This window comes from Thermobia domestica, chromosome 2 (assembly GCF_964235325.1).
Source record: "Thermobia domestica chromosome 2, izTheDome1.hap1.1, whole genome shotgun sequence".
Lineage (NCBI taxonomy): Eukaryota > Metazoa > Arthropoda > Insecta > Zygentoma > Lepismatidae > Thermobia > Thermobia domestica.
Genome location: NC_137455.1, coordinates 116,961,704 through 116,987,247, shown reverse-complemented (window position 1 = coordinate 116,987,247; position 25,544 = coordinate 116,961,704). Strand labels below are relative to the sequence as shown.

The 25,544-nt window shown below is 35.2% G+C and overlaps 1 protein-coding gene across 4 annotated transcripts; it reads left to right on the top strand.

Annotated features, from left to right (window-relative positions):
• Positions 1-2,467: 2,467 nt before the first annotated feature.
• On the top strand, positions 2,468-23,595 carry LOC145674898 (triple QxxK/R motif-containing protein-like). Of its 4 annotated transcripts, none has more exons than XR_014129063.1 (4): positions 2,468-2,542; positions 13,022-13,153; positions 18,302-18,390; positions 20,828-23,595. XR_014129063.1 is itself a non-coding variant. In XM_081745158.1 (4 exons), exons 2-4 carry the CDS (start codon positions 13,052-13,054, stop codon positions 20,915-20,917), a joined length of 246 nt encoding a protein of 81 aa, XP_081601284.1. In that variant the 5' UTR covers positions 2,468-2,542; positions 13,022-13,051; the 3' UTR covers positions 20,918-23,595. The 4 variants fall into 4 exon arrangements, 2 of the variants coding, with proteins under 2 accessions (XP_081601284.1, XP_081601291.1); XM_081745158.1 differs by having other exon boundaries at positions 13,022-13,118; XR_014129069.1 differs by having other exon boundaries at positions 2,537-2,611.
• The last annotated feature ends 1,949 nt before the right edge of the window (positions 23,596-25,544 follow it).

The following is a 25,544-nucleotide window of genomic DNA, read 5'->3' as shown; positions in this document are numbered from 1 at the left end:
GTACTGTAAATTCCAATAAACGTGTTTGTCAGAAATATCATAGTGAAGTTGGCCCCGACAAAAGAAGCAGGAAAATCACTTTTCAGAAAGTTTAATAGCCCATATTTCGGAAACTATATTAGCCCAAACGGTAAAAGTTGCTACCCAATCAGCCCAAACGAAGTACTACCCAGCCCAATAAAAATCTCGTCTGGCCCAAACACTTGGGGGGCTATCGTGAAGTTGGCCCCTCAAACTTTGTGAGGCTGTAACTTTGTTTCCAGAGTAGCCCAAACGCTAAAAGTTGCTAGCCCAAACAGCCCAAATGAAGTACTTTCTGGCCCAATAAATATCTCGTGTAGCCCAAACTTTTGGGGGGCCAACTTCACACAGGCAAGACACTTCATGTTTGAATATGGACTTATTTGGCGACTTCCTGGTGATCTTTCTTCGAAAAAGTTCCTTCTCCACCTTGCTACAGACGCTGACAAACAGTGTTTGTTACCCATTTTGTCAGCACTGGTAAAAAATGTACTGCTTCTACCTGTAGGAACTGCCAGTGTAGAGCGATCATTTCCCACAATAAATCGCATATTGACTTCCGAACGCTGTAGGCTGTCTGCCCCACACGTTGATGCTCTCATGAAACTCTTAATTGAAGGACCAAATATCCCGGATGTAAGGGAAGGAACTCAGGACGAGAAAGATTTACTGGAGCTTGTATTAAATAGAGCTTATGAGGAGTGGTTAAAACGACCTAGAAGAAATGTGTAGTGTAAATAGTGTAAATTATAGTGTGGAAAATAGTGTATATGCAAGATAATCAAATTGAAAAGTTGCAAGATTTAGTTAAAAAATTGACGTAGTTAGCGTAAATTGTGAGACTGCCAAAAGTGCCCAAACATTTCTGTATTTTCTTCAATAAACAGTCTTTAAATTAAGACGAAATGATATTTCTGTTGAGTATCATAACTCAAGATCAGGTAAGTCAATTTTTTTTTATTGGTTTGTTATTTAGCAAAAATAAATAAATAAATAACGGATTTGAACTTGGTTCTCTCTTATTAATATGAAATCTTTGAACTTAGTTTCCTATTCGTGTTAATATATTTTATTTTAATGATCCACTGTACAGAAATTAATCTACAGGGTTATTCAAAAAGAAAGAACAGATTTCAAACATTTATTTCTTCCAAAATACGAAATATAGAAACATGATTCGAACGTTACTTGATTAAAAAGTTTACAATTTATTGTTAGTAATTATGGTGTGCATTCAATATGAGCACCGTGTGTTACACGACAAATTTCAAAACGGTGGCTCATTTCTTGCCACAGACGAATCAGCTGGTCTCTAGTTATCGAATTCACAGCTTCAACAAGCTGTGAATTCTAAACCCAAATTCTGACGTTAGTGCGATTAAGTTTACCAGAAAGATGAAAAGTGGATTCATCGGAAAAAATTAATCGCTGAGCAAAATTGTCTTCTTCCATATCACCTAACATGCTAATGCAAAATTCGTACCTTTTGTTGTGATCGTCAGGATGCAATGCTTGCAATAGCTGCAGTTTGTATGGTTTCATGTGCAGACGATGTTTTAGAGCTCGCCATACCGATGATTGAGGAATGTTAAGCTCTTTGCGTGCTCGTGATGTGGATTTCTTTGGGCTCCTTTCGTAAAGTGTACGAATACGCTCGACATTCTCGTTCGATGTGCGTGGACGTCCCGTGCTTTTCCCTTTGCAGATCCAACCATCTTCTACGAATTTTCGATGCCACTCGTAAATTTGCTTATGATGCGGCGGTTGTTTATTAAATTGACGGCAAAATGCTCGCTGAACTGCAACAATGGACTCAAGTTTTGCCAATTGTAGCACACAAAAAGACTTCTCCTGTGGTGACGCCGCCATTTTACTACAGACAAACAACAACAAACAATAGCGCCAATGCGGACGTGATTGGAACTTCTATCCGGGCTGTTTAAATTATAAACTTATCTTAATCAAGTAACGTTCGAATCATGTTTCTATCTTTTGTAGTTTGGAATAAATAAATGTTTGAAATCTGTTCTTTGTTTTTGAATAACCCTATTACAACTATTTTTTTTTTTTTAGCAGATTGAGCTCCATAAATGATGCTAATAGTTGCGTAACACAATATACTGTTTTCTTTGAGTTTGTTTAAAAATGTAGGTCTATATCACTATTCTGAGAGCACCCCCTTTTATTTTGAACACCCCCCTATAAAATTTTCTGGCGTACTTACTGCTCAGCTCTTATTTTGAAGTAATTAAAATTCAAATTTATGTTTTCTATGTATTGTTTTATCTTGAAACTAAAGTAATAATGAATTCTGGACCTCTTGTTTTGACTGCTGTCCCCTTAATAATGGCAAATGTTTTGGTCCCCCTGCATTTGCACTAAAATGCCGCAACTTTTCTGTGTCTACTGCTTTCACCTGTTTTTTTTTTTTTTTTTTTAATTTTAAGTTCGAATCTTCTGCTTTTCCAACTGATCGGTCTGGCAACACTGTGAGGATGGGGATTTGGCGTTTTCCATTTAAGTAAGAATTTTAGTGAGAAATTACACGTAATACTACATTCTTAGTCTATGCTTAGTAACTGGAAGAAAAGTAAATAGTGTATATGGAATTATATTTTAATATTCATAGTGGTTGTAAAAAACGTAATATGAAACTACAGAATATGTATAAAAAGTAGTCAATGCGGCGACATTACCTTTTTTGGTAATGCGCATCACTCTAAATTGGGTATAATTTTACTATACGGATCCACAGATTGTACAAGGCCCCCCCCCCAAAATTATTGAAGTCTGCCCATTTTATGTCGAGAACAGAACCCAACGAACCCCTGCGGTGCTTTTAACCCGTTTCTACTCCTATCCCTGCTTCAGCTACTACTGGATCCGTGTAGTAAAACTGCGTGGTAAATTGTTGGAAAAATATATAATCGTTCCCGTCCACGTTAAGTATAGGTACACAAAATTCTTTCAGTAATCTTATTGTCTTCTAAAAGATTTACGCTTGGCGACGTGACAAAACTACCGGTAGTAATTGTCGAAAAATTAGTTCTTTCAAGTACGCGTTTGAAAATATGCGATAAAAACTATAATGCAAGAAAACACAATCCAAGCTCTGCTAGGTGGCCACAAAAGCGCACATGCTATCTAAAAGAGTCAGGACAGGGTAAAGTAATTGAGCGTCCGGGAACAGGAGCGTCAGCGATGATGGGTATGTTGGAAAGCGAGAGTTGTGGAAATAGGTGGGTTCGGAGCAACACCGATTAATATTCATAGCAGTTGAATGTTTTCACACTTGCAATACTACAGTTCTAAACACTTGTAAACATATAATACACCTCTATTACTATTTGGTTCTACTGCCTGCAGAAATTTGTTCCTTATAAGCATGTATTTAGACGCAAAGTATTGTATTTTATCAGTAAATTTTCCAAAATGTGGTGTGCCCAGGCCCGTATTTAGGTAAGTGCTACTCTGTGCTCGAGCGCAGGGCGGCAGAATTTAGGGGACGGCAAAATTTTTAATTTTGTAAAATGAAATGAAATCTTTAATCCCACGATCATGCCGCGGGGGTTAAAGGAAACGGTGATAATGAGGATGAATGAAATGGTGGAATGAAGAAAGTGGGAGAAAATGGGAGAACCTCGAGAAAACAAACATACACGGCGTTTGTCCACCACAAAGCTCACTTGGCGCAAGGTGGGATCGAACTAAGAACCTCATGTACAAGAGGTGAACGTTCTACCACTGAGCCACCGCAGCCCTCAGGATTCTTTTTTAAAGATTCACAATAAAGTAACATTTAAAAGTAGCAACCCGCAGAATACCGCGCAAGCGCGAGAAAATATGTTATTGTGTTTAATTCGCTCTAATTACAGCAGTTACTAATTAGCTAGCTTATCTGATTATTTTTAAAAAATCATCCTCTCGCTCACAAGGGCGAGAATGAACGTGAAGATCATGAAAGCTGATACTGTTAAACTCCGCAACCTTGAAAACTATGAATTCAACAATATACGCTGGCCGGCGAACGATGATTTCTGACAGCTCAGCTCGCGAGGACGACTGAGGAGTGCGGTGTTGCCATATGCTTCTCGCGCAAGGGTAGAATTGTCTGCTTCCTCATTGAGGGTGAGAGGGGGTGAGTGAAAGTTTGGCAATGTGTGGTGGTTACCATGGAGACTCGACAGGTTCTGAGCCTAAGGTTGGTTGACCTGCTGTCTTCTGCTCGCTCGCCGTGGCCTTGTGCAAAGCTGTCAGAAATCATCGTTCACTGGCCAGGGTATAATACTGGCCGTTCACTGCCATTTTCGATGACTTTTAAAATCTCGCCTCCTCTCTGGGAAGTGGAGTATGACCTTGAAGATGAATTGGATTAAAACTTATTATTCATCTGAGCGACCCTAAAAACTATGAATTCAACTCTAATATTTGTCGTTTTCGGAGGGGGCGGCAAGTTATTTAGAGCACAGGGACGCACAATATCTAAATACGGGCCTGGGTGTGCCTAAACTCGATCTGTACATTTTTGGTTAAGAACAGGGGCGTCATTTAGGGAGGGCAGGAGGGGGCAATTGCCCCCCCCAAGAGTTTGAGGAGTGCATATGCTTTAGTAGATTGTATACTAATACACTAGTACAAAACGTGAGATTCTTGTCAGTGGTGCTCTTGCCCCTCCCAAGTGAAGTCTGAAATGACGCCCCTGGTTGAGAATCGTATTAAAATAACGGAAAATTGTGTATCAAGTGTAGGATTGTCATAATCATAATTAAATAACCGGTATTTCGAAATGGTTTGTATATTTTAATATGAGCGGGCTTATGATTCCTGAACTGTAAAATGCAGTGCTGGACAAGATAGAAAGGAAGGAAAAAAAAAAGATGGACAGTGTCCAAATTTAGAATAGGTGTGCGAATTTTGGAGAAATATTGTGACAAGCACCTAATTAAAAATTTACATTTTATACCTAATTAAAAACGTGCGTTTTTAGAAATGGGTGTAAAAAGTGAAGGGGGGAACAAGATGGCGACGGACATCTTTACATCTGGAGTATCATGCTCCTTCAATTGTGCAATTGTGAATTCGTACATAATTTTAAATTTTGACAAAATTTAGTTTCTTTACAGTTTTTATATGTTACATCTGTTTTATATCCCTACATCAACCCAGGCCCGGGCCAGAGGAGCAAAGTGTTTTGTCGGGATTTTCAAAAAATATTCCGGAATTTTCCCGAATTTTTTGGTTTAGGTGTATGATACGGATATGTGAGTTGTACCGTTGGAAAGGGCTCGTTATACTGAAGAAAATGGCGTTTAAAGCATGACTCTAGATCAAATACTAATGACGTAGTACATTTTTAAAGTATTATATATATATATATATATATATATATATATATATATATATATATATATATATATATATATATATATATATATATATAATACTTTAATATATATATATATATATATATATATATATATATATATATATATATATATATATATATATATATATATATATATATATGCCACTATATATATATACAGTGGCGGATCCAGGATATGATCAAGGGAGGGGCTAAACCATAGTTTGCCGTTTTATCCAGTGTAAAACAGGACTGAAGCCCATTTTATCCAGTGTAAACCTGAGCGTCAAGGGGGCTATAGCCCCTTAGCCCCCTTGGATCCGCCCTTGTATATATATATAAAATGAAAAAATGAGTTACCTTCAGGCTTTCAAAAATTTCTCCCGACCTTAATTTTCAAGATGCAAGATTGAAATTTTGCACACGTATTATGTACATAAGGTTTTTTTTTTTTTTTTTTTTTTTTAAATTCAGATTCCTACGTGAACCCAAGCCCGGGCAAGTCGGTTCACGCCAAGCCGGTTTGAACAAAAATCTTTTTCGAACTCCCGGTTTTTCCGATTTTCTCGTTTATGGCGTACAATACGGACAAGGGAGTGTACCGTTGAAAAGTATGCTCTTTCTGAAAGAAACGTATGAACCATGATCCTACGATAAATAGTAAGGAAACAGTGTCTGTTTGAGTGAAAATCTAAAATTTACATAAAAAAGTGGAGATCCTAAAAGGGTTAATATACGTGGTTTGCTATATCACATATACACTTTGTTGAGCCAAGAATCCGGTCCCCGCCCTTCCCTCCTCCTTCGGGCGTCCATGGTCAGGATAGCAGACCCAGCAACACCTGGTTCACCACGCATAACTTTTTAAACAGTAAAAATTTATAACGGTAGAATCCGTTTGTATTATATGTATGCAGGGGCGGCGATTAGAGGAGTTGCCCCCCTACGCTTTTTTGAAGAGACCCTTTAATGTATATAGTTTCGTTTGGAAATATAAAGTTTTTGTACGTGTTACTGGTTCATAGAAAAAAATGACACGATATAATATTTGCCGTGGCGTGAGTACGTAGGGGCCTATTGGTTATTTGTCTTCCCGTGGAGTTAAGAAAGCTACATGAATTGCGTTTCAATTGCCACAAAAAAATGGCCCAAAATTAACTTTGTGGAGCGCAATAATTCCAGCGTACTTTCGTTTCTTCTTACAAGGGCTCGATATGTTAGTCAGCCGCTTTGAAACTAATTGAGAGAGCATTTCGCAAAGTAAGGAAAGTCTTTCACAAGTTACTCTTTAATTGCACAAAAATTGACAGTTCCTAAAATGTATTTTCTTCTTTCTAATAGTAAGGAATATTGATTAAAAAGAGAGCAATAAGAATCAACTTCTACCTTTTTCATTGTTTTGCGTACCGCATTTATGATATTCCGCAGTTATAAATTGGTGGTGAAAGAAAAAAATGTTTCTTTCTTTATTAGCAGACACAACATTGCCCTTTTCGCAGACACAGCAAAGCCCTTTTCGTTGGCTTTTTTCTTTGGAACAGAAAACAACAAAGAAACAGTTGAGAATGCTCGAAGAACATTGCCAAAACGAACTTAAAAATATTCTTTTTCTTTTCGAAATTTGTATGAAATTGTATATTAAATGTATTTCAGTAAATTCAATATGTAATACATTTACATATTTAGAACCTGCGTATTAGGGGATCTGTTGAATTAGCTATATTCCACTGTCACTTTATATCACCGTATATGTATTGAAAATGAGGTGGCCACCGGTTACTATTTGTTAACAAAATTCTCACCATCCTCTTAGGCATTGACCAACACCAATATCATCTCTCTATGACTTACGGTTCTCGAGATATGGCTTCTTAAATCTTCCAAAATCGGAACTTTTTGGCCAATATCTTGGGAACGGTAAGTCATAGAGAGATGATATTGGTGTTGATCAATACCTAAGAGGATGGTAAACATTTTGGTATCAAATAGTAACCGGTGGCCACTAACTAACTGGCCACTGGCCAAATCACAATTTTCCAGACAGAATTTTAAGATGTCCATGAGCAAGGAATCAAATCTCTTCTTAGATCTTCGTTGTTTAAGAGTACAAAGGGCTAGGACCTACTTGCGTTGCTCTTGTCAATTTAATAAAATACGATATTTTAAGTGAAAATATAGTATCCTATTAATTATATAACCTTTCGTCAAACAAAGTGTTAGAAACAAGCAGGAAAACTAACATTGATATACAAATATTCAGTTCACGTCTTACTCCCCCCTCTTTTAACGTCCAGTCGCCGCCACTATGTGTATGTAATAGAGACTAGTAAATGCAATATAACTATCAAAGTACATTGTCACTCTAAATATCAATCACTGACTTAGAATTAAGTTTACACAATATAAGTATTTGCTGCTTTTTACGAGGGCAAGTCAAAAAATATCTACACTTTTCATTCTACAGTTTACTCACATAAAGCTAGGATTATACTATCAGGGCTCATAGCGAGTCACTTTTTTAACTAAAAGTTACTCTTTTGGGAGGTAAAGTGACTTTTTCGTGTGATTTATGTTTTGCATTAGCAGTTTTCTAAGAAAAATGAATGGAAAAGGCAGAAACGTGTTACATATTACTCTTCTGAAAGCTTCAGTACTTGCTGCCACATGTAAAACAGTCAGCTTTATTCTCACTTCAGGTTTTATTCTTTCTAAAGCACAGTAGATGATTGGTGGATGCTTAAGCTGTCAAGGTGGGGTTGAGAACCCTTCTGTGTCTATTCTTTCTTCTATTATAATAGTCTTTTAGTTTTCTCTCGTGATAATTAACGCTACACTCAACGTTGTGTGTGTGTGTGTTTGTGTTTGTGTGGTTCATCATGTTCGTCTCGTGTTATGCTTCGTGTATGATGTTCTTAAGAGTAGGTGATGAATGCTCTCAATGCTAAGTTGAATATAATGTCTGGGATGAAGAAATTCGGAAATAGGCCAGAACTGGTTCCACTTACTCAGAAGCTTCTTACATCTGCTAAGTCTGCTTACCGTAACTACAAAGCATACTTAGAAAACCTAAGAAAGGAGGAAGCTCAAAGAAGAAAAGATGAAACAAAACAACAAACAAAGAGAGAGGTGATGGAGAAATTGACAAAGGAAAACGGGGCATGATGAGATTTTGGTCACTTTTTCGTATGCTTTTGGTCACTTTTCAACTATTTACAAGAGGTCAGACCGCTATGAGCCCTGTACTATGCGCATCATTTCTCTACGTAATCTCTCTCCTTATCAATGCACTTGGCCCAACGGTAAACAAGCTTACGTATTCCTTCCAAATAAAAGGTTTTCGGTTGGTCGTGAAGCCACTTTTGCACCGCATTTTGCACATCTAAATCTGAGGCAAATCGGCGACCACGCATGGATGATTTGATGGGCAGAGCCATGAATGATGTTCAAAGCAGCTGCTACCTCATCGATAGTGATTCGCCTTTTTGCCAGAGCCTGCTGAACGCTGTCATCTGTAGTGGAGGTTGATGGCCCTCCTGCTCCCTCTTCATGTGCGTTACACTTGTTCGACCACTTTTAAACTTCTCGAGTCACAGAAACACAGTTTTACGTGACAGTGCACTATCACCCATATTGCGATGAATGTCTAACCCTTTGACACCCTTCGACCAGAGGAATCGAATCACTGCTCGTTGTTCCTGTTTGGTGCATGCTTCTAATGGAGGAGCCATGATATATCTGCAACAGAAGGAAGAAAAATGGAGGAATTAAGATCACACTTTCACAGCATTACCACAGCAGTATAACAATAAAATATGCGAGGACAGAAGACAAAGTGCGCAATGTAAGAAAAGTTATGACAAAAGTGTAGATAATTTTTGACTCGCCCTCGTAGTTCATTTTATGTGAGCTGGATTAAATTTAGAAGAAATATATCTTTTGTGTGAAGCCTAATATGAAATTCTGCTTTTTGTCTTCGTATGTCAAATTTTGGCCTTATATCTAATATACCCTATTACAATGTTGATCATCTCATTATTTTGAAAATTCCTGATAATATATAAGAATCAGTATAATGTGTCCAAAAGTATCGGTATCGGTAGTATCAGCCTCTTCAGTATCGGTATCTGAAAAAATGCTATCGGTACTTCCCTAATCAGTGCGAGGTCTGGTTAGGGGAATGGTGGATGACCGTTCTTACCAGATGAGACGCTTTTGCACTCGGACTCCAGCCTAGGTTGACCCGAGTCTTCACTCAGTGCGAAATCCAATGAGACCTATATGTGCAAAGTAGTGCAGTATTCAGCCCACATATGTATGTGTGCTAACCCGTGCCGAAGTTATCACAGCAGTGCCTCCAGTGGAATCACTCGATTGTAAATTGAAATGTGAACTGTGTACTACAGGATCCGAATGCGAATTACATCAGCATGTCGTTAAAAGTTATAGCATAACATGTTAAGCTTGAAAATTCTTATCTTAATCTTTGAGAGAGCGAATAATCTTATCTTAATCTTTGAGAGAGCGAATAACAACATATTTACAAGGTTCACTTAACTAGACAGAGTTATTTTCCCTGTAAGTTTATAGTTGGTTGTCAATTAAAAAAAATAAATAAAATAAAAACTTTAAATGATTCCTTAAAACATTCTGCACTATTACTTCTCTGCTGCATGCCCAAATACTTACAGGTTTGAAATTCACACTTAGCTGACCTCAATCTCATGAAGCAAGCATGAGACTAAGTAAGTGTACTGTCGGAATGGTTTGAGCATGAGGTTGAGTGGCGTGATGACTAAATGATGCAAGTGTAAGATTGAGTGAACATGTGAGAGATGTGAAGTGAGCATAACGTTGAGTAATTGTAATGTTCAAATAACGATGTGAGTGTGCGGTTGTATAAGATGACGTCAATGTAAGCACCTCTTGTCATTAACACTCGTGGTTCTAAATTGGATTCTCGGTAGAAGTACATGTTATTCGGATTCCTCGTAAAAAAATAACTTGATTAAAATAAATAGTTTTTTTTGTAAGTATTTAACATAGGTCGTTGCTCTATATTTAATGATTGGTGTAATATCTACAAGGAAATTAAAAATTATTTTGATTTGCTAAAGGGTATTGTTAATTACTTATTGAGTGTATAGAACCATAATTAATTGACTACTCACCTAGATTTTTTTAAAATTATATTTCTTGAACATTATTCAGATGAGGGTCTTGTTAAGTTGAACTTCAGTTCAAAATACCATGGATGAAAAGCCCCATAGCAGAACATGCCGCGATCTGCGATGTGATCGCAGAAAATCTGCCGCGCTTGTGCAGAATAATTGCCATGTAACGCTGTAATAAAAGTATGATAGTATCATCTTGATTTTTTATTTTGGAATTGCTGCAGAAAATTTTTGACTTACAGAAGCTTATCGCAGAAATACAAAGTTCTGCCATCGGGATGAAAAGTTTACACAAATAATAGGCAAATAAATAACACGGAAAGTTTTTCAATCAAATTTTTATTTAAAAAAAAAAATAATAATAACAACATTAAATTCTGACCAAGAAAGTTTAGATAAAACATGAATATCTTGGCTATATAACTACAATATACATAACTAGCAGCGTTCACCCCGCTTCGCTGCGGTCACCCCGGAACGCAATAAACTTTGTTACTTAGATAATTTTTACTTTTTCGCTTTCAAGTGATATGATAAAAACCATAGAAGATTGCAGTAAATGTTAACATTATATCGCCTGTCATTTATGTTAACCCGCCCCGCTTCGCTGCGGTCACCCCCGAACGCAATAAACTTTGTTACTTAGATAATTTTTACTTTTTCGCTTTCAAGTGATATGATAAAAACCATTATAACGCCTGTCATGTATGTTAACCCGCCGAGTGACACGGTCATGCGGGTTGCATATAAATACGTTTATTTTTATACCTATGATGAACTAACAAAGGATTTGTACGTAATGGACACCTGAATGGTCAATTATCTCAAGACACTGGTAATTGAAAATTAAAGTGATATGATAAAAACCATCTAGGGTCCAAATCCTAATAACCCCCCAAAAATAAAAGAAATTGGTTCAGCCGTATTAGCGTGATGAGCGGACAAAGGATTTGTACGTTCTCTTTTATATATATAGATAAAAATAGGCACAATTGTTGAAAACACTGAATATATAATCGCCAGTTTCATCGGATACCACTGGTCTGGATTATAGTTCTGCAGTATGATTACCGTTTCACGCATAAAGAAAATTGTCCAAAGATGAGACATGTATATCAGTCGACAGATTTAATCTATCTGAGCTAAACGATATTGGGTGAATAGTTTTCGACATTTTTTTTTCAAACTGAAAACTTGATGCTGTACAGTAATTATGCGACCTATTAAGATAAAAGTACACACTAACCAAGCTCTTCATTGTGCTGCTAGCAAGAGGACAGTATATAGCATGGTTAATGTGATACTTAAAATTACGATTAATTCGTAAATTTTATTTTATTTTATTTATTTTTTTTTTTTTGTTTAAGTATAATATTGTGCAAACACGAGACATCGAACAGACACGAGACCTCGAGCTAAGCTAAATGACAAGCTTGAGGGTGAATTCTCATGTGTAGTTTTCGAGAAAATCATGAAAATCTCTTGTTGCCGATAATAATTGATAAATTTTTATTCTGCTGTAACTGTATTTATCAAACAATGCACTGCATATATAAAAGATACATTCTTAAGTAGTAGATCATATCTATTGTTGTTTGCTCCAAACACTGGCACACACATTTCTAAAATACGTACGAGGGGCGTTCAATAAGTTATCTACCTAGACAGGAAAGAATGCGGGTGGAATGATCTGGTCATCACTGATTTTCGATGTAGTCCCCATGGAGGTCTATGCACCGTCCCCATTTTGTGGGCACCGAAGAAATTCCAGGGAAAAAGAAATCTTTGTCATGGCCTGCAAACTACTGGAAAATAGCCTCGTCCGAAAAACGTTGTCCCCGCAGGTGTTTTTTTTTCAGGTCTCTAGGGGCCATGTCCAGACTGTAGGGACGATGATTCAACACTTGGAAACCACGGTCAGCAATGGCAGCCTGAACCTTCTGGACCGTCACACAAACATTCGCTACGCGCTGTAACACGAAAAAACACTTTGCTCACGGCCACTGCGTTGCTCCGACTGACCTTAAATTGCGCAGCGGGATTCTCCACAGTGGCCTTTGCGTGCGTCTCAAGCGTCATTATGGTCTGCCCCTCCCATCCTCTCTAGGTAGATAACTTAATTAATGCTCCTCTTATATACTCTAATAGTGACATATATAGTCCTAGCGCTGACGCACGTACTACTTGTAATTTTCAGAGTACAATTTTAACATCTTGATTGCCCATTTCTATCGCCTAAATTTTCAAAATGAATTCCATCCTATCTTTCACGATTTTCAGTAAAAAAAAAAAAAAAAAAAAAAAAAAAAAAAAATAAATTTCATTTATTTATATGCAAGAGAGATAGCGAGGGAAGATGGTTCCATTGTTTGTGCATTCCTGTTGCGTAAAACAAAGATATAGCATAAATATTATCTGTAAGTTTTTCAAGTGAGAAATTATATTGTTTTTGTTTTTGTTTTAGGGAGTGAGTGGAGGTACTGTAGTTTGAAAAATGGGTCGCAATCGCAAAGATAGCACAGGCTCCTCAACGCCTATTGACCGATATAGGAAGCAGATTGGTACGATCTCTGATATTAATTTTATTTGATGTGAGGTATGAGATAATAATAAAACTATAAATTTGGTGGAGGTGAACTTTACTGCGTCCTCTAATACTTAAGGACTTCAATACTGAAATTGTGGATTGTTAACTATGGATTAATTGTAAGATGGTGTGCAAATGGTTTTAAAAGTATATGACGAAGTGAGCGAAATACCAGAAAGTTGAATACTAGGGAATATGATAAAGAGTTACTTGCTTGTGGGCACGGTGAAGGAAGTTCTGTTTTCCTATGTATTTCTTGAGTAAAGACGATCCATTATAAATTTAGTACTTAGAGAGAATCCTCCGAAAGAATAGTCATAATTGATATTGCCGATATTTCGAACAAATTCATTCTTCTTCCGGACTACTTAAGATTACTGAGTACCTGCCTTTTTTCCCTACAATTTAAAGTAATATAATTAATCGTCACATCAGACAACACAATGCTTCGTAGAATTGGCAAACACTATTTTGATAATCACTCCACATAATGTATGAAAAGTGAATTTTGTCTCATTTCTACAAATCATCTGTTTTCTGATGTGATTATCAACTAGTTTTCTTCAACATGTCTAGAGGAAATAAGACAATAGTTTTATAGACTCAAGTAATTTGGAAGGAAATCAACAAATTCGTTTGAAATTTCAGCAGTATTAATACAATTCCCTTGGATATTCTCTGAAAATGCTAAATTCATCTTATAATGTGCTCCGTACGCTTGATTTCAAGTTACAGTCAGTATTAATATAAACCGCTTGAAGAGCTGTCTTTTTAAATGAACTCAACAGATACTTATGTTGCTCTTCTGTATCTTGTTGCAGTTTTGTTCAGAAAGCTATATTAAACGCCTGCTGACTATTACTAGCATTGTCAGGACATAGGTAAGAAATAGAAGGTTTAGTGGAATGGGGTTAATTATATAGATTATAACTGTATACATGGCATATCTACATTAATAAACACGATTATCTTGAGGCTTCCAGTATGAGCTTTCACAGTATACAAATCTTAAGCCTGTGCTTTTGGTGCTATGTAGAAGTTTTGACTGAGCACCTTGTAAATAAATCTACCGTCCACGAATCAGTAGTCTTTTGCAATTTTTTAAAATTTCGGTTTCAACATGGACCAGTACTGCATTCGCTAAAAAAAATAGAGGTTATATAACTATAAATTTCCTGGACCTGGATATATAAAGAAAATCAAACAAGCTGAACACCAAAGTATACCGCAACGATACAGCAGGCATTTAATACATACACGCAAAATTGCCATACTCAAGCAAAACGAAACTATCATGTGGAAGAAATTCTTTCGCAGAATCCGTTCCAGTGGCAATGAAAGAACAAGAGAAATATTTTTTTTTGTTAAACATCGGAGAAAGAAATGGGTATACTTTAGTTTTTGCGTGTGAAAAAAAAATAAAATAAAATAAATTCGTGGAAGTAGAAAACGAGAAGATACTAAAAATAGACATAATGCCTAAAACAGCATTAGTGTCTGCAAAAATTATAGAGGAAATCTTAACATGGTGTAAAATTTTTACACTGGTCTATTGGATTTCGCAGGTCTTATGCATGAGGCAAGACACTTATATAGACATGACGAAAAGGCATACAGCAAATTGAGAAAACATGTTGCTGATGCCAGATATAACGATGTTTCAATATCAGACCTTTCAAATAGCACAATATTGATACAGTGAAAGTGATCAAAAAATCTTTATCGTTCGTCGAAAGAGAAGCACAAGAAACTTTTATTATATCAACAAAAAACTCCTAATGTGTTGATTTGACACCTTCATCATTAACCACAAAAGAAGTACAGTGGCGTCAGATCTGTACACTGTGGAAACCCGCACTGAAAACCTCACGACATGTGTGTTTACTAGTGTAGATATTGCCAGTGTGTATAGTTACTATCTGTATAATTAATTCTAATCAACCCTATATCAAATGAACCTCCTTATGTTCTTATTTATGTTCTGATAATGCTTATAGCAGTCAGACAAAATTCGGTGTTTATTATAATTTTGTGAACAAATCCGTAACAGGATACACAAAAGTAAGGTGAATACTTATTGAGCTCATGTACTGCCCATGTTCTTTCTTTGTTTCACTATACTACCGTAAATATTTACCTGTTACTTTTATTTCAGTACATATATACATATAGGGTGAGAGATAAACAGAAAGAAAATGTTCATCGACCAAGAGTCATAAAAAGTCGAGAAATTAGAATAAATAATAATAAACATAAATTAATACTTATAACACTTTTAATAACAAAGAAACTAATAGATCATACTATAACATTTCCCAATACATAAAGCTGTAACCAATTCGTAAATACATATTGTATTCATTCTGCTTCAAACCAGTCTAATTTTAAGAGTTCTGATTCCCCAACAACAGTCTTCTACTTCTTCTTCAGTAAGAGACAGTGCTTCACATAAGTATTTTCCGCCCAGCATTTTCTCCTCTTATGATAGTTGAACTGCTTGACATCTTCTGTTAAGTTTCTTATCAGGACTAACCTTTTAAGAATATTCTTCCGCTTTCATTTCTTCATAGCACTCCTTTACCATCTGAATAGTGTGATCTCTCTCTCTCTCTTTTCTAACTCGTCCTTCGCAAACCATTTTCCAACTTGTATATTCCTTCTTCCATTTGTGTAATTTTGAAGTCTCCTTTCGAAAACTCAATCTCAGTTTGTTTACATTAATTATCTTCCCACCTATTCCATTCTTTTCTCTCCTTAGAGCAATCTTCCATTTGTTGGACAAATCATCTTCAATTTTCTCAAACCTTTCATCATTCTGCCTGTATAGTCCTAATATTCGATCATTTTCTTTTCTTAAATCTTCATTTTCCGTTAATAACACACACATTGTCTTCCAAGATTCTCTCTTCTTTGTGATTAATAACAGTATCTCCACTATTCTCCTTGTTATTGAGGTTAGAGTCCCCGGTACTCCGAGTAACTGTGGAAATATGACATTAATTTTCTTAGCTTTCCTCTTGCGTTTATTTTTATTGTAATTTATCTTCTTCTTTGTCTTATTATTATTATTATTATTATTCGACAGACTGTGCAGTCTCTGAACTCTCCCTTCCACTTCCGGTAATTCACATAAATGTATTTGCTGATTGTCATCTGATAAACCCTTCGCCAGATCGTGTGTGATCGTGGAAACAAGTTTCTGTATAAGTGTAGCTGATCTTGTCAAAAATGAAGAACATACGTTCCAACTGAAACAGTGGCGACATTTTTTACCTACTGCAGAACATAACTGAGAAACAACTTACAATTTCGAACTTTATATTAATAACAGACTATATTATATGCAATACTTATTAATACATTAAATTCATGTATCTGATAATTATTACATTCCTTTACTTGTGACGGTGGTTATTGTGAAGTGTGAACATTTTTACATTTTAATCTTTAAAATTATAACAAACAATACAAATTTCATCAAAAGTACTATGGATAATAATATGTTTAACAAGATCGTCGCCACCATGAACAATTGATTAATTCAACATTAATTGTGTACAATATAGTGATGTAGTTGACTGGGACTTGTGTTATAATATCTTGTAAAGGGTAATAAAAGTAAAAAGTAAAAGTTTCCGATCATCCGCATTAAGCAAAATTAATTTGTAAATATTTGTTACTTTTTTTTTTTTCTTCTTGATACATTGCTATTTTTTGTATTATTGTATTGTTGAATTCTGTTTGTGTTTTCAAACTGTTGTTACGTGTTTCAGTGTAAAGTAGCCAATGTGCGGTATCTCGAACTATACATATAAATAAGTAAGTACGTAAGGTGGAAATTTATAAACATCCTGCTGTCACCATGTTCTTATTGTAATTATATATGCATATACATTTTGTACAGTTGTCAACGAAAGTACGTGTTAAGAAAGCCGAATTAATATTTTAACTTCTCCTTGTTTGGTGAACGTTGTTCTCTGATCGTTTTACCTCATAGCTTATCGTTATTTTTATGCATAAAGTAATAAATTGAATGATGATTTCTAAATTCATTGCATGTAATTCGAAATTTCATATCTTCTCGGCTTGCAAGTAATGCTATTATATTATTCAGTATTAACTACGTCAACATCTGGACTGTTATTATTACTTCTATTTGATATATAATTCTTAATTTTACTGTTTTTACATTATTATTATTATTAGGTTGGTGCGAATGAAACTCACCTTAGCGTCCCAAGACAGAAATGGACTAAAGTCAAGCGTCTAACGTGTCGATCAAAGGACGGTGCAGGTCTCCATGTGTTGGAATATGAAACCTCTCTCATTCACCGTGTTCTCACGTCTGTTGTGGCCCTGCGTAGCGTAGTCGCTAACGCTCTCACCTTCGGTGCGAGCGGTCCCGGGTTCGATTCCCGGTGGGGCACTGGGTCGAAAAAGTGTAAAAAGCTTTTCAGGCCAGCCATCCTGAATGAGGTTTTCCTCTTTCACACCAGGCAAATGCCGGGGTAGTACCTAACATATAGATTCCAGGCCACTTCCTTTCTTCTTTCCCTTTGCCCGGATAGGGTGTTTGCCGAGGGACGTCATCCCTCAAACGTGATGAGCTAACATGGGCATAGATACTGAAAGCTCAGAATTCTAAATCCTAAACCCTGGCGTCTCTTCTACTGACTACGAATTCTAGCACATTGAGGCATTTCTAGCACTTCTTGGAACGGAAGTCCTTACGATCAGGCAGTGAAATGCACTTGAAGACTTCTTCACATTGCAGACTCCAGACTTCTTTCGCCACGGAACCCAATCGTTGACTGAACGATGGTGAAAGTATATAGTTGCAGACGGCGACTATTTTAATTAACAAAGTGTTTTAATTTTCAAATTTTTGGCCTTTGGAAATGACACTTGGGACGAGCTTTTCATTCGTATCAACCTAATATTTATAATTTTATTGATTTAATTTAGGTGTGCATCAATGCTGTGTATAAAGTTAAAGAAAGTAAAGAGAGATAGCATATAAAGCATCAATACTTTGAAATATGTATTTTCGAAAAGATTGAACTTAAAACACTTCAGATTTGGGTTATACTTTACTTTGGTAACAGATATGTATTAAGTGAACGTTTCGCATTAATTTCATTATTATTTCGCCTACAGGAAAACAGGATTACAAGAAAACAAAGGAAAATCTTCGGGATACGAAAACAAAAGCAACATTGAAGGAAAATGCTCCCGCAGTATATAAGGTAATTACAGGTTATTTCAAATATCTCGAACATGAAGTTTGAGCTGTATTGAAATAATACGTGTGTGTAAATCCAGATGAAGCAACGCGAAGAGGACAATCCAGTTTGATAGTATTTCTCAATAGGCGTGAAGGTTTTCATTTTTTGATTTGTACGGCTTTACTCATCACAAATTAAGTCTACTGTGTAGTTTATTTTTCGTAAATCCTATAAAACCTCAATGCCCGGTAATATCTATCACACTTGGAAGTAAAATGTTAAGTTAATAAATATATTCTCTATTGGTAAAGCTTAAACTTTTTCTGTATGCATTATCAATCAGCAAAACTCCTGCAGAGTGTAAACGAAATTCCTATTTACCCATGCCCCAGCATATTGCCCGTTCCCCCTTTGACTTAACTTATAGAACTTATAGTATATATAGAAGTTCTTTACTCATCCCTTTATTTGACATTTATTTTTGTTCCCAGCCGTAAACTCATGTTAAATATTTTTCACACATTTCTCTTTATCTTTCCATTATTTTCATTGCTATTGCCTATTGGTATTTAACATGCATATCAAAACACTCAAATCTTTTATCCGTTTAGATCTTCTTGGCATATTCTTCCCTTCTGCTTGTTCAAATACCTAGCTATTTTTCTCATTTATTTGTTTACTTGTGTTTTAAAATTGTTCGTGTTATATAATTATGTAATAATTTTTAATTTAAACTTTTTTTTGGTGTATCCCTCCTTCTGCTATTGTAGACGATGTGCTATGACTTCATCGTCCTAGAATTTTCTTTTCTGTCTTGGATCCTTTCCCGAAGTTGTTTGGCTACTCGTTTATTCATCCTATCATAGTACGGCATCTCCAAGAGTTTACTTATAATACGTAAAATAATTGTATCAACGTGTAATAATTTGCTTTTTATGTATTTGTAAAGGAATGCAATGTTTTGCTGTACGTATTTAATACGATTTTCAGTTCAGGTACTTCGTCGGAGCGGGTTTTTTTATTTTTTATTATTATTATTATTAAGATGGCACAATTTAACTAGCTGATACGTTCCAGAATACCAGTTCTCGACCATTTCAAATACTAGTGCGTCGTGTCAGTGTTAGGAGTATATGTATCACTGAAGAAAGAATTTAATTTTTCCTGGGGACGTGACTTTAGTAAGTGCTATCGAGCTATCAGCCGGGTGAAGGTACTGACATCTGACGTTTCGAATCCAGACATTGTATTCATCTTCAGGGATTGTGATGAAGAAACAGTAGATACGTGGATATATATATATATAGTGACTACTTAGGGGCGGAGCTATGAATGGAGATCTGTGATTGGCTGAGGGGAGTGGCAGCTCCAGATTGGCTATATCACTGTTTCGCTGTCACGAGAACTCAAGCAACAATAGGTACAATCTGTCTGCTACTTAACAGCGATGTTTTTCATAGACAGTACATATATAAATAAATAACCTATTTCGGCAGAACAAAAACTTATTAACTGCATGAGACTGGCAACGAACGACACATTTTTCGATGCCATAAACATTCATTTTTCTCGACTTTCATGAAAATTATGCATTGCAATTTACCCTCTAAGATGTAATTTTGTTTAGCTCGATTGTTATGTGTTTTAGCATTGGACAATATCATAGCAAAAAATTAAAGTTCACAAGTTAATAATCATAATTTTGGGCTATATCTCATTAACCATGCTGTATACAGCCATCTTACTAGTGTCATAATGAAGAGCTTGGCTAGTGTATACTGCAGTATCAGTTTCATCATTTTTTTTTCGAAAACTTACGCATGAGGGTTTGTTCAGGTCAATGAGATTTATCGATTGGTATATATATATATATATATATATATATATATATATATATATATATATATATATATATATAGTGTTTTAAAAATGGCGCCCATGGACTACAGACCATTATTCTACAAGTCAAAATTAAGCGAAATATATATATAATTGTATACCTTTCGGATCCTCCTTCGGAGACGCGAATTGCAGTATGTGGCAATATCGCAGGTAAAAGACCTCAGAGATGTACCAGTTCATCAAACAGTTACATTGATTATTTGTAGATGGCAGTTAAAGTCGATAGACATTGACGCTAGCACCATTTATTAGCGTAATAACCGGTGTAACGTCTTGATGGATTCAAGGAGTATGGTTCCAAATTAATTCGCGACGTTGTCACATATTGAAAATTTTTAATTCTCCATTGCGGCTAAAGGAGGTCTCGGAGGGTATATCATTATATAGCATTTTCACTTTGTTTGGCCTGGGTAATAGCGCTCTGTTGTATGTGGGCGCCATTTTTAGAACACCTGATATATATATTTTAAAAGATGCATGAACTTCTTAAATAATGGAAAATAATTGTGTGTGATTCTTTTGAACGGAAATGATATTAAAGTATTTTTTCTTTCAGGACATTGCTGTGATGATATTGGCCATGTTTGCAATGTGCATATGTGTTTACATAATATTTTATGCAATATTGTCTGAAACATCTCATTGATAAATCTTACATCATTGAAACGAAGAATTAAGACTGACACTTGTACGAAGCAACAAAAATGCGAATTGAAAGTTCTAGCCAGCAACAAAAGATGCGAATTGAAAGTTGTAGCCAGTTTTCATATCAAGGCAGAAGATGACAAAAATTGTGTGTACAGTGTGTTTTCTTTACTAATGCAGTTAACCTTAAATTACTGTATATGTTTTTATTTGTATTAGTTAAGATGGTCGTTAGAAACTAATTGGAGCAAATATCGTAATTGGTACTTAAAATAAATTTTTACAGTATATTTAGGTTCAAAGTTTCCGTGTGCCATTGTTACAATTTCACATTTGTGTATGAAATTTTTATCACTTAAGGAAAGAAATATTTCCACTTTCATCACAATTAAACTGATCTTGAACAAGAGAATGAATATGTGGAATTATATAAATTTTCTTTCAGTAGTCTTTTGTTATGGACAAAATTAACTTATTTCACATGACGATTTCTACATTCTTATTAACCATTACAATAGGTTTCTTCGAAAATTTGTTTATACCTCAGTTCATGATTTATTGTTACTTAATTATTTGATTACATTCATGACGTATTTAAGATTGAAAAAAGAATGTTCGAGAACATTCTCTAAAACATTCCACACATACAGGCTTCCAAGGATTTCATTCCACAGCGCCTCTTTCATACGTGTTGTAGAGTCGGTGTTGTATTTAATTAACGTAATAAAGCGGAGTTAACTTATCAGCAGCATGTATGAAATAAAATTTTAATTTCACTTAACAAGAAAATTATTAATCCTGTTATGCTGCCACATTACCATTTTTTCTTTGTGAGTGTGTGTATTGGTTTACATGTACATTTCCTATAATTTATTGGTGTTGTTTTAAAGGGTTTTATTTCATTTTATTTCAGTTCAATTCTGGTGACGTTGGGGAAAACTGATTATTTTTATCATTAGAGTTGTTAAAGTTAATATGAAATATTTAAATATGTGTTACTGACACCTAGAAAAATCATGTTTTAACAAGTTATTAAAACTGAAAAGTTACGAGGAACGCGTATGGATTTTAATTCACAAAAGTACGGTATCTCAAATGCTACATATTTTCAATGCTGCTGCTTTTTCGTCGTTCAAATATCCATCTTATGAGATTTCTTATATTGTTCTATTGTGTAAGTTATCTTTTTTCTATTACCAGTGTTATTGAAAAGAGTTTTATAAAGGTCATGAGTATTTAAAATAGGATTAAGTGAAGCTTTTGAAATATTTCATAATTTGAGGAAAATCATATAATTTCTCGTAACGTTTTACAGTTTTGTTCAGAAAAATATTTTTCTATTTTCTGTCAGTTCTTTCACACTTTGCTGGAAAAGTTTGTGCAACTTACTCTATATATGTGACCCTGGAAACTATAATAGCGCCAGAGCTGATTTTACTTCTGTGTTCACATTCCTTTCCACGTATTTCTACGTCTTCCTGTCTGATGAAGCGTTAGCTAAAGCTCCTACAACAATTTTATTTATGTTTGGGTGACATATTTCTACAAATTTGATCGATGACTCAGTCACACATTTTCTTGAAACATATTTTTGTGAGTGTCAGCTGTTATATCATTTAAATAGTTTGTATTAATTTTTACAGCTCAAATGAATGCCAACAGAATGGATTTTACAGAAAATAAATAAAGTCTCATTACTACACTGCATTTCAAAGAAACAATGCGTAACTTTGCATGGAATCAAATTTGGGTCTCCTGCGTTCAGTTGCGGTAGTTGATTGATTATTTGGAGTTTAACGCCCCGTTTCAGCTGGTGCTCAATGAGAGGGGACCTACTGCTTAAAGTGAGTTGGTACCACTATTCTAGTTGCATCCCATGCAAATATCCCAACCGGGGATCGTATCTGGAATCAATGCATAGAAATCATGAGCATTCGCTACTTGGTCAAGAAGTGACACACTATGTCGGTGCTTGTCCCACTTGTAAGGAAAGTATTAGACACACTTTCTGCAGTGGTGCTTTCCAGTATGATTTTGTTTCTTTAAATATCCTTAACATACACAATATCAAGATTATATCTGTTATCATGTAACATCTTAACGTCGGAACGCTCTTGTAGCTGCTTTTCAAGGCATGCGACAGACATCAAAGTCATAAGCACGTAAGAGCTTCTAACATCACATATAACTTTCGGTACTTACAAATCGGTACTTTTCATTGTTTTATCAACAGTCCATTAACTTTTCTTCTGAGTTTCAAAATGCACACCTCATTTGACGCTAGATACGTATATCGCATGGATACTGTATCCCTGTTTCGAATTTAAGAGAAAATAGTAAGTATAGTATCAAAAATGTATTGTTTTTTCATACCCTGCGAATAGTGAAATTAGTCACTAGTAGTAGATAATAGTTGTTTTGTTTTGTATTTATTAAGAGAGTTTATGGTTCTTTTTTTCTATAGTTCAAATTTATTCGTTAGTTTGGGATCATCTTTTGCTTTATGTGTATTATTATTTTATTGAATAATCTTTGGTATTTTATTTTCTAAGTAATGTTTGTATAATTGGGCATTAAGTTTGTATGTTATGTCTTATTAATGTATATGCATGTCTAGATTTGTAACCATTATTTTCATGTTCCTATTACAAAGTCGGTTTTATTTTATATAATTCTTTATATATATATATATATATATATATATAAAACTATCGCTAATTTTAAAAAGGCTGAACATAATACAGAAGTTGAACGAAATGCAATTCTATCTACTATTTGGATTAGTCAATGTTCATGTGCTGTAGAATCTTGCTAAATCGTATAAAATTAAAGCAGCTGCTTAAAAAAAAAAAAAAGAAAAAAAAAAAAAGAAAGAAAGAAAAAAAGAAAAAAAAAGTGAATTTGGAGAATATTTTTGACATCTGCAAGTCGCTCCGTGCAAACACTCTTGAATAGAGAATAGTTAAAAAAAAAAGTCGGAGGATAAGAGAGAAAGAATGTATGATCAATAACATTACGAGTATTTCCAACTATTAGAAAACACAATGAATATATATATCTGAAGATGCTGTTGCCTCAAATTTTATTTTCGCTTGAAATGTCAATACCAGAGATTTGTGGTTTTGTATAATAATTCGAAAGTTATTTTTAATGGATAAGCGAATTTATGCATTGTACTTAATCCATTTATTATTGAAACTATTCTCTGGATTGTCGGGTAAAATAGCCGACCGCCTTCAGTATCCCGAGCAATCCTGCGAATCGCTAACCCAAGATTTCTGCTGAAAATTCTATATCTTCTAGGCAAAAGATGTGTGTTCGCGAAGTAGCATCTCTTGTAGTCTTTGAATCTGGAAATAATTTTGTATCTCACGGCTCAGAGTAAATTTTAACGTTAATTGAGCCGTGACATTGCTACGTTGTGTAGGGAAATTTGTAAAAGAAATTACAGTTATTGCAACATGGTAAATGATAAAAGAAGGGACATATTTAACTGATGCGGCGTAGTGCCTTACTGAAAGTTCGAAAGATTTTCTGTGTTCTTGGCTATTTATACTATGTATGTGGCCGGACATTAGTCGAAAAACGAAAAAAGCGAAGTGATCTACATAAAACAGACCTATTATAACGTGCTTGGTTAGTGGGTGGGTCGGATACGGTTTGGTATAATGGCATGATTGAAGATGATCTGTATGATCCCTCCTATATCATTTATTGGGATTTACTCATTTCCTTTTATTTGTGCTTTTTTCTCCCTTGTTCCTTTTCCTGCGTCTGAGTGTGAACCAGTATAAGTACAATCCGAACCATTGGCATCAAAAAGCGTTTTGTCAATGAAATAGCAATGTTTCTTTCTAAAGGAAAATGCCAGTCCATCCATGCAATAAATATTCTATGATAATAATAGCCATCCTTTTGTTCTGTACTTGCTTAAATGGAAGAATATTTCCGTGCCCAAAAAACAGCCAAGAGAAAATAAGTCTATTTATAAGAAACATAATGACCCAATCAGAAAATATTCCTTGCAGAATGCCTTTTAAATTTTCAAGCATATCATATTTTAAAACCAGAATTGATTACTTTTAGTTTAGTCTGTATGTCCCGGTTCTTGTCGTCGTTTCTATTACCGTGTTTCATCAAAAATCAGACCGGGTTTTATATTAATTTGTTGCCCAAAAAGCGGATTAGGTTCATTTTCAGGAAACACTGTGTCTATCAGCTCGAAGCATAACTGTTACCAGCGTGCTCTGATTGCTGTGAGAAACGCGGAAAATAAGTTTTATTTTGAGAGCTTTGGGTGGGGTTTATTATGGGAGTAGGGCAATCTAAAAAAATATGATGGGGCTTATTTTCTGGTTGGTTCTTATTTTTAAGGAAACACAGTATCATCCTCTTTTACCTTTTTCCATATTCGCCTTGTAGGTATTTCTCTTTTCCTAGTTACCCTGAGTACTTATCTCTGGTGAGTCGTAAAGATTGACATAAACGAAACATTCGTTAAAACTAAACTAACTAACCGTCTCGTTTATTCGTGATTTTTTTTCTTCTTCTGTTTGGACTTTTTTCCCCTAGCATTTCCAGAATACTTTCACCTTCGTGTGGCTGAAGAAGTCCGGAAGAATATTGGA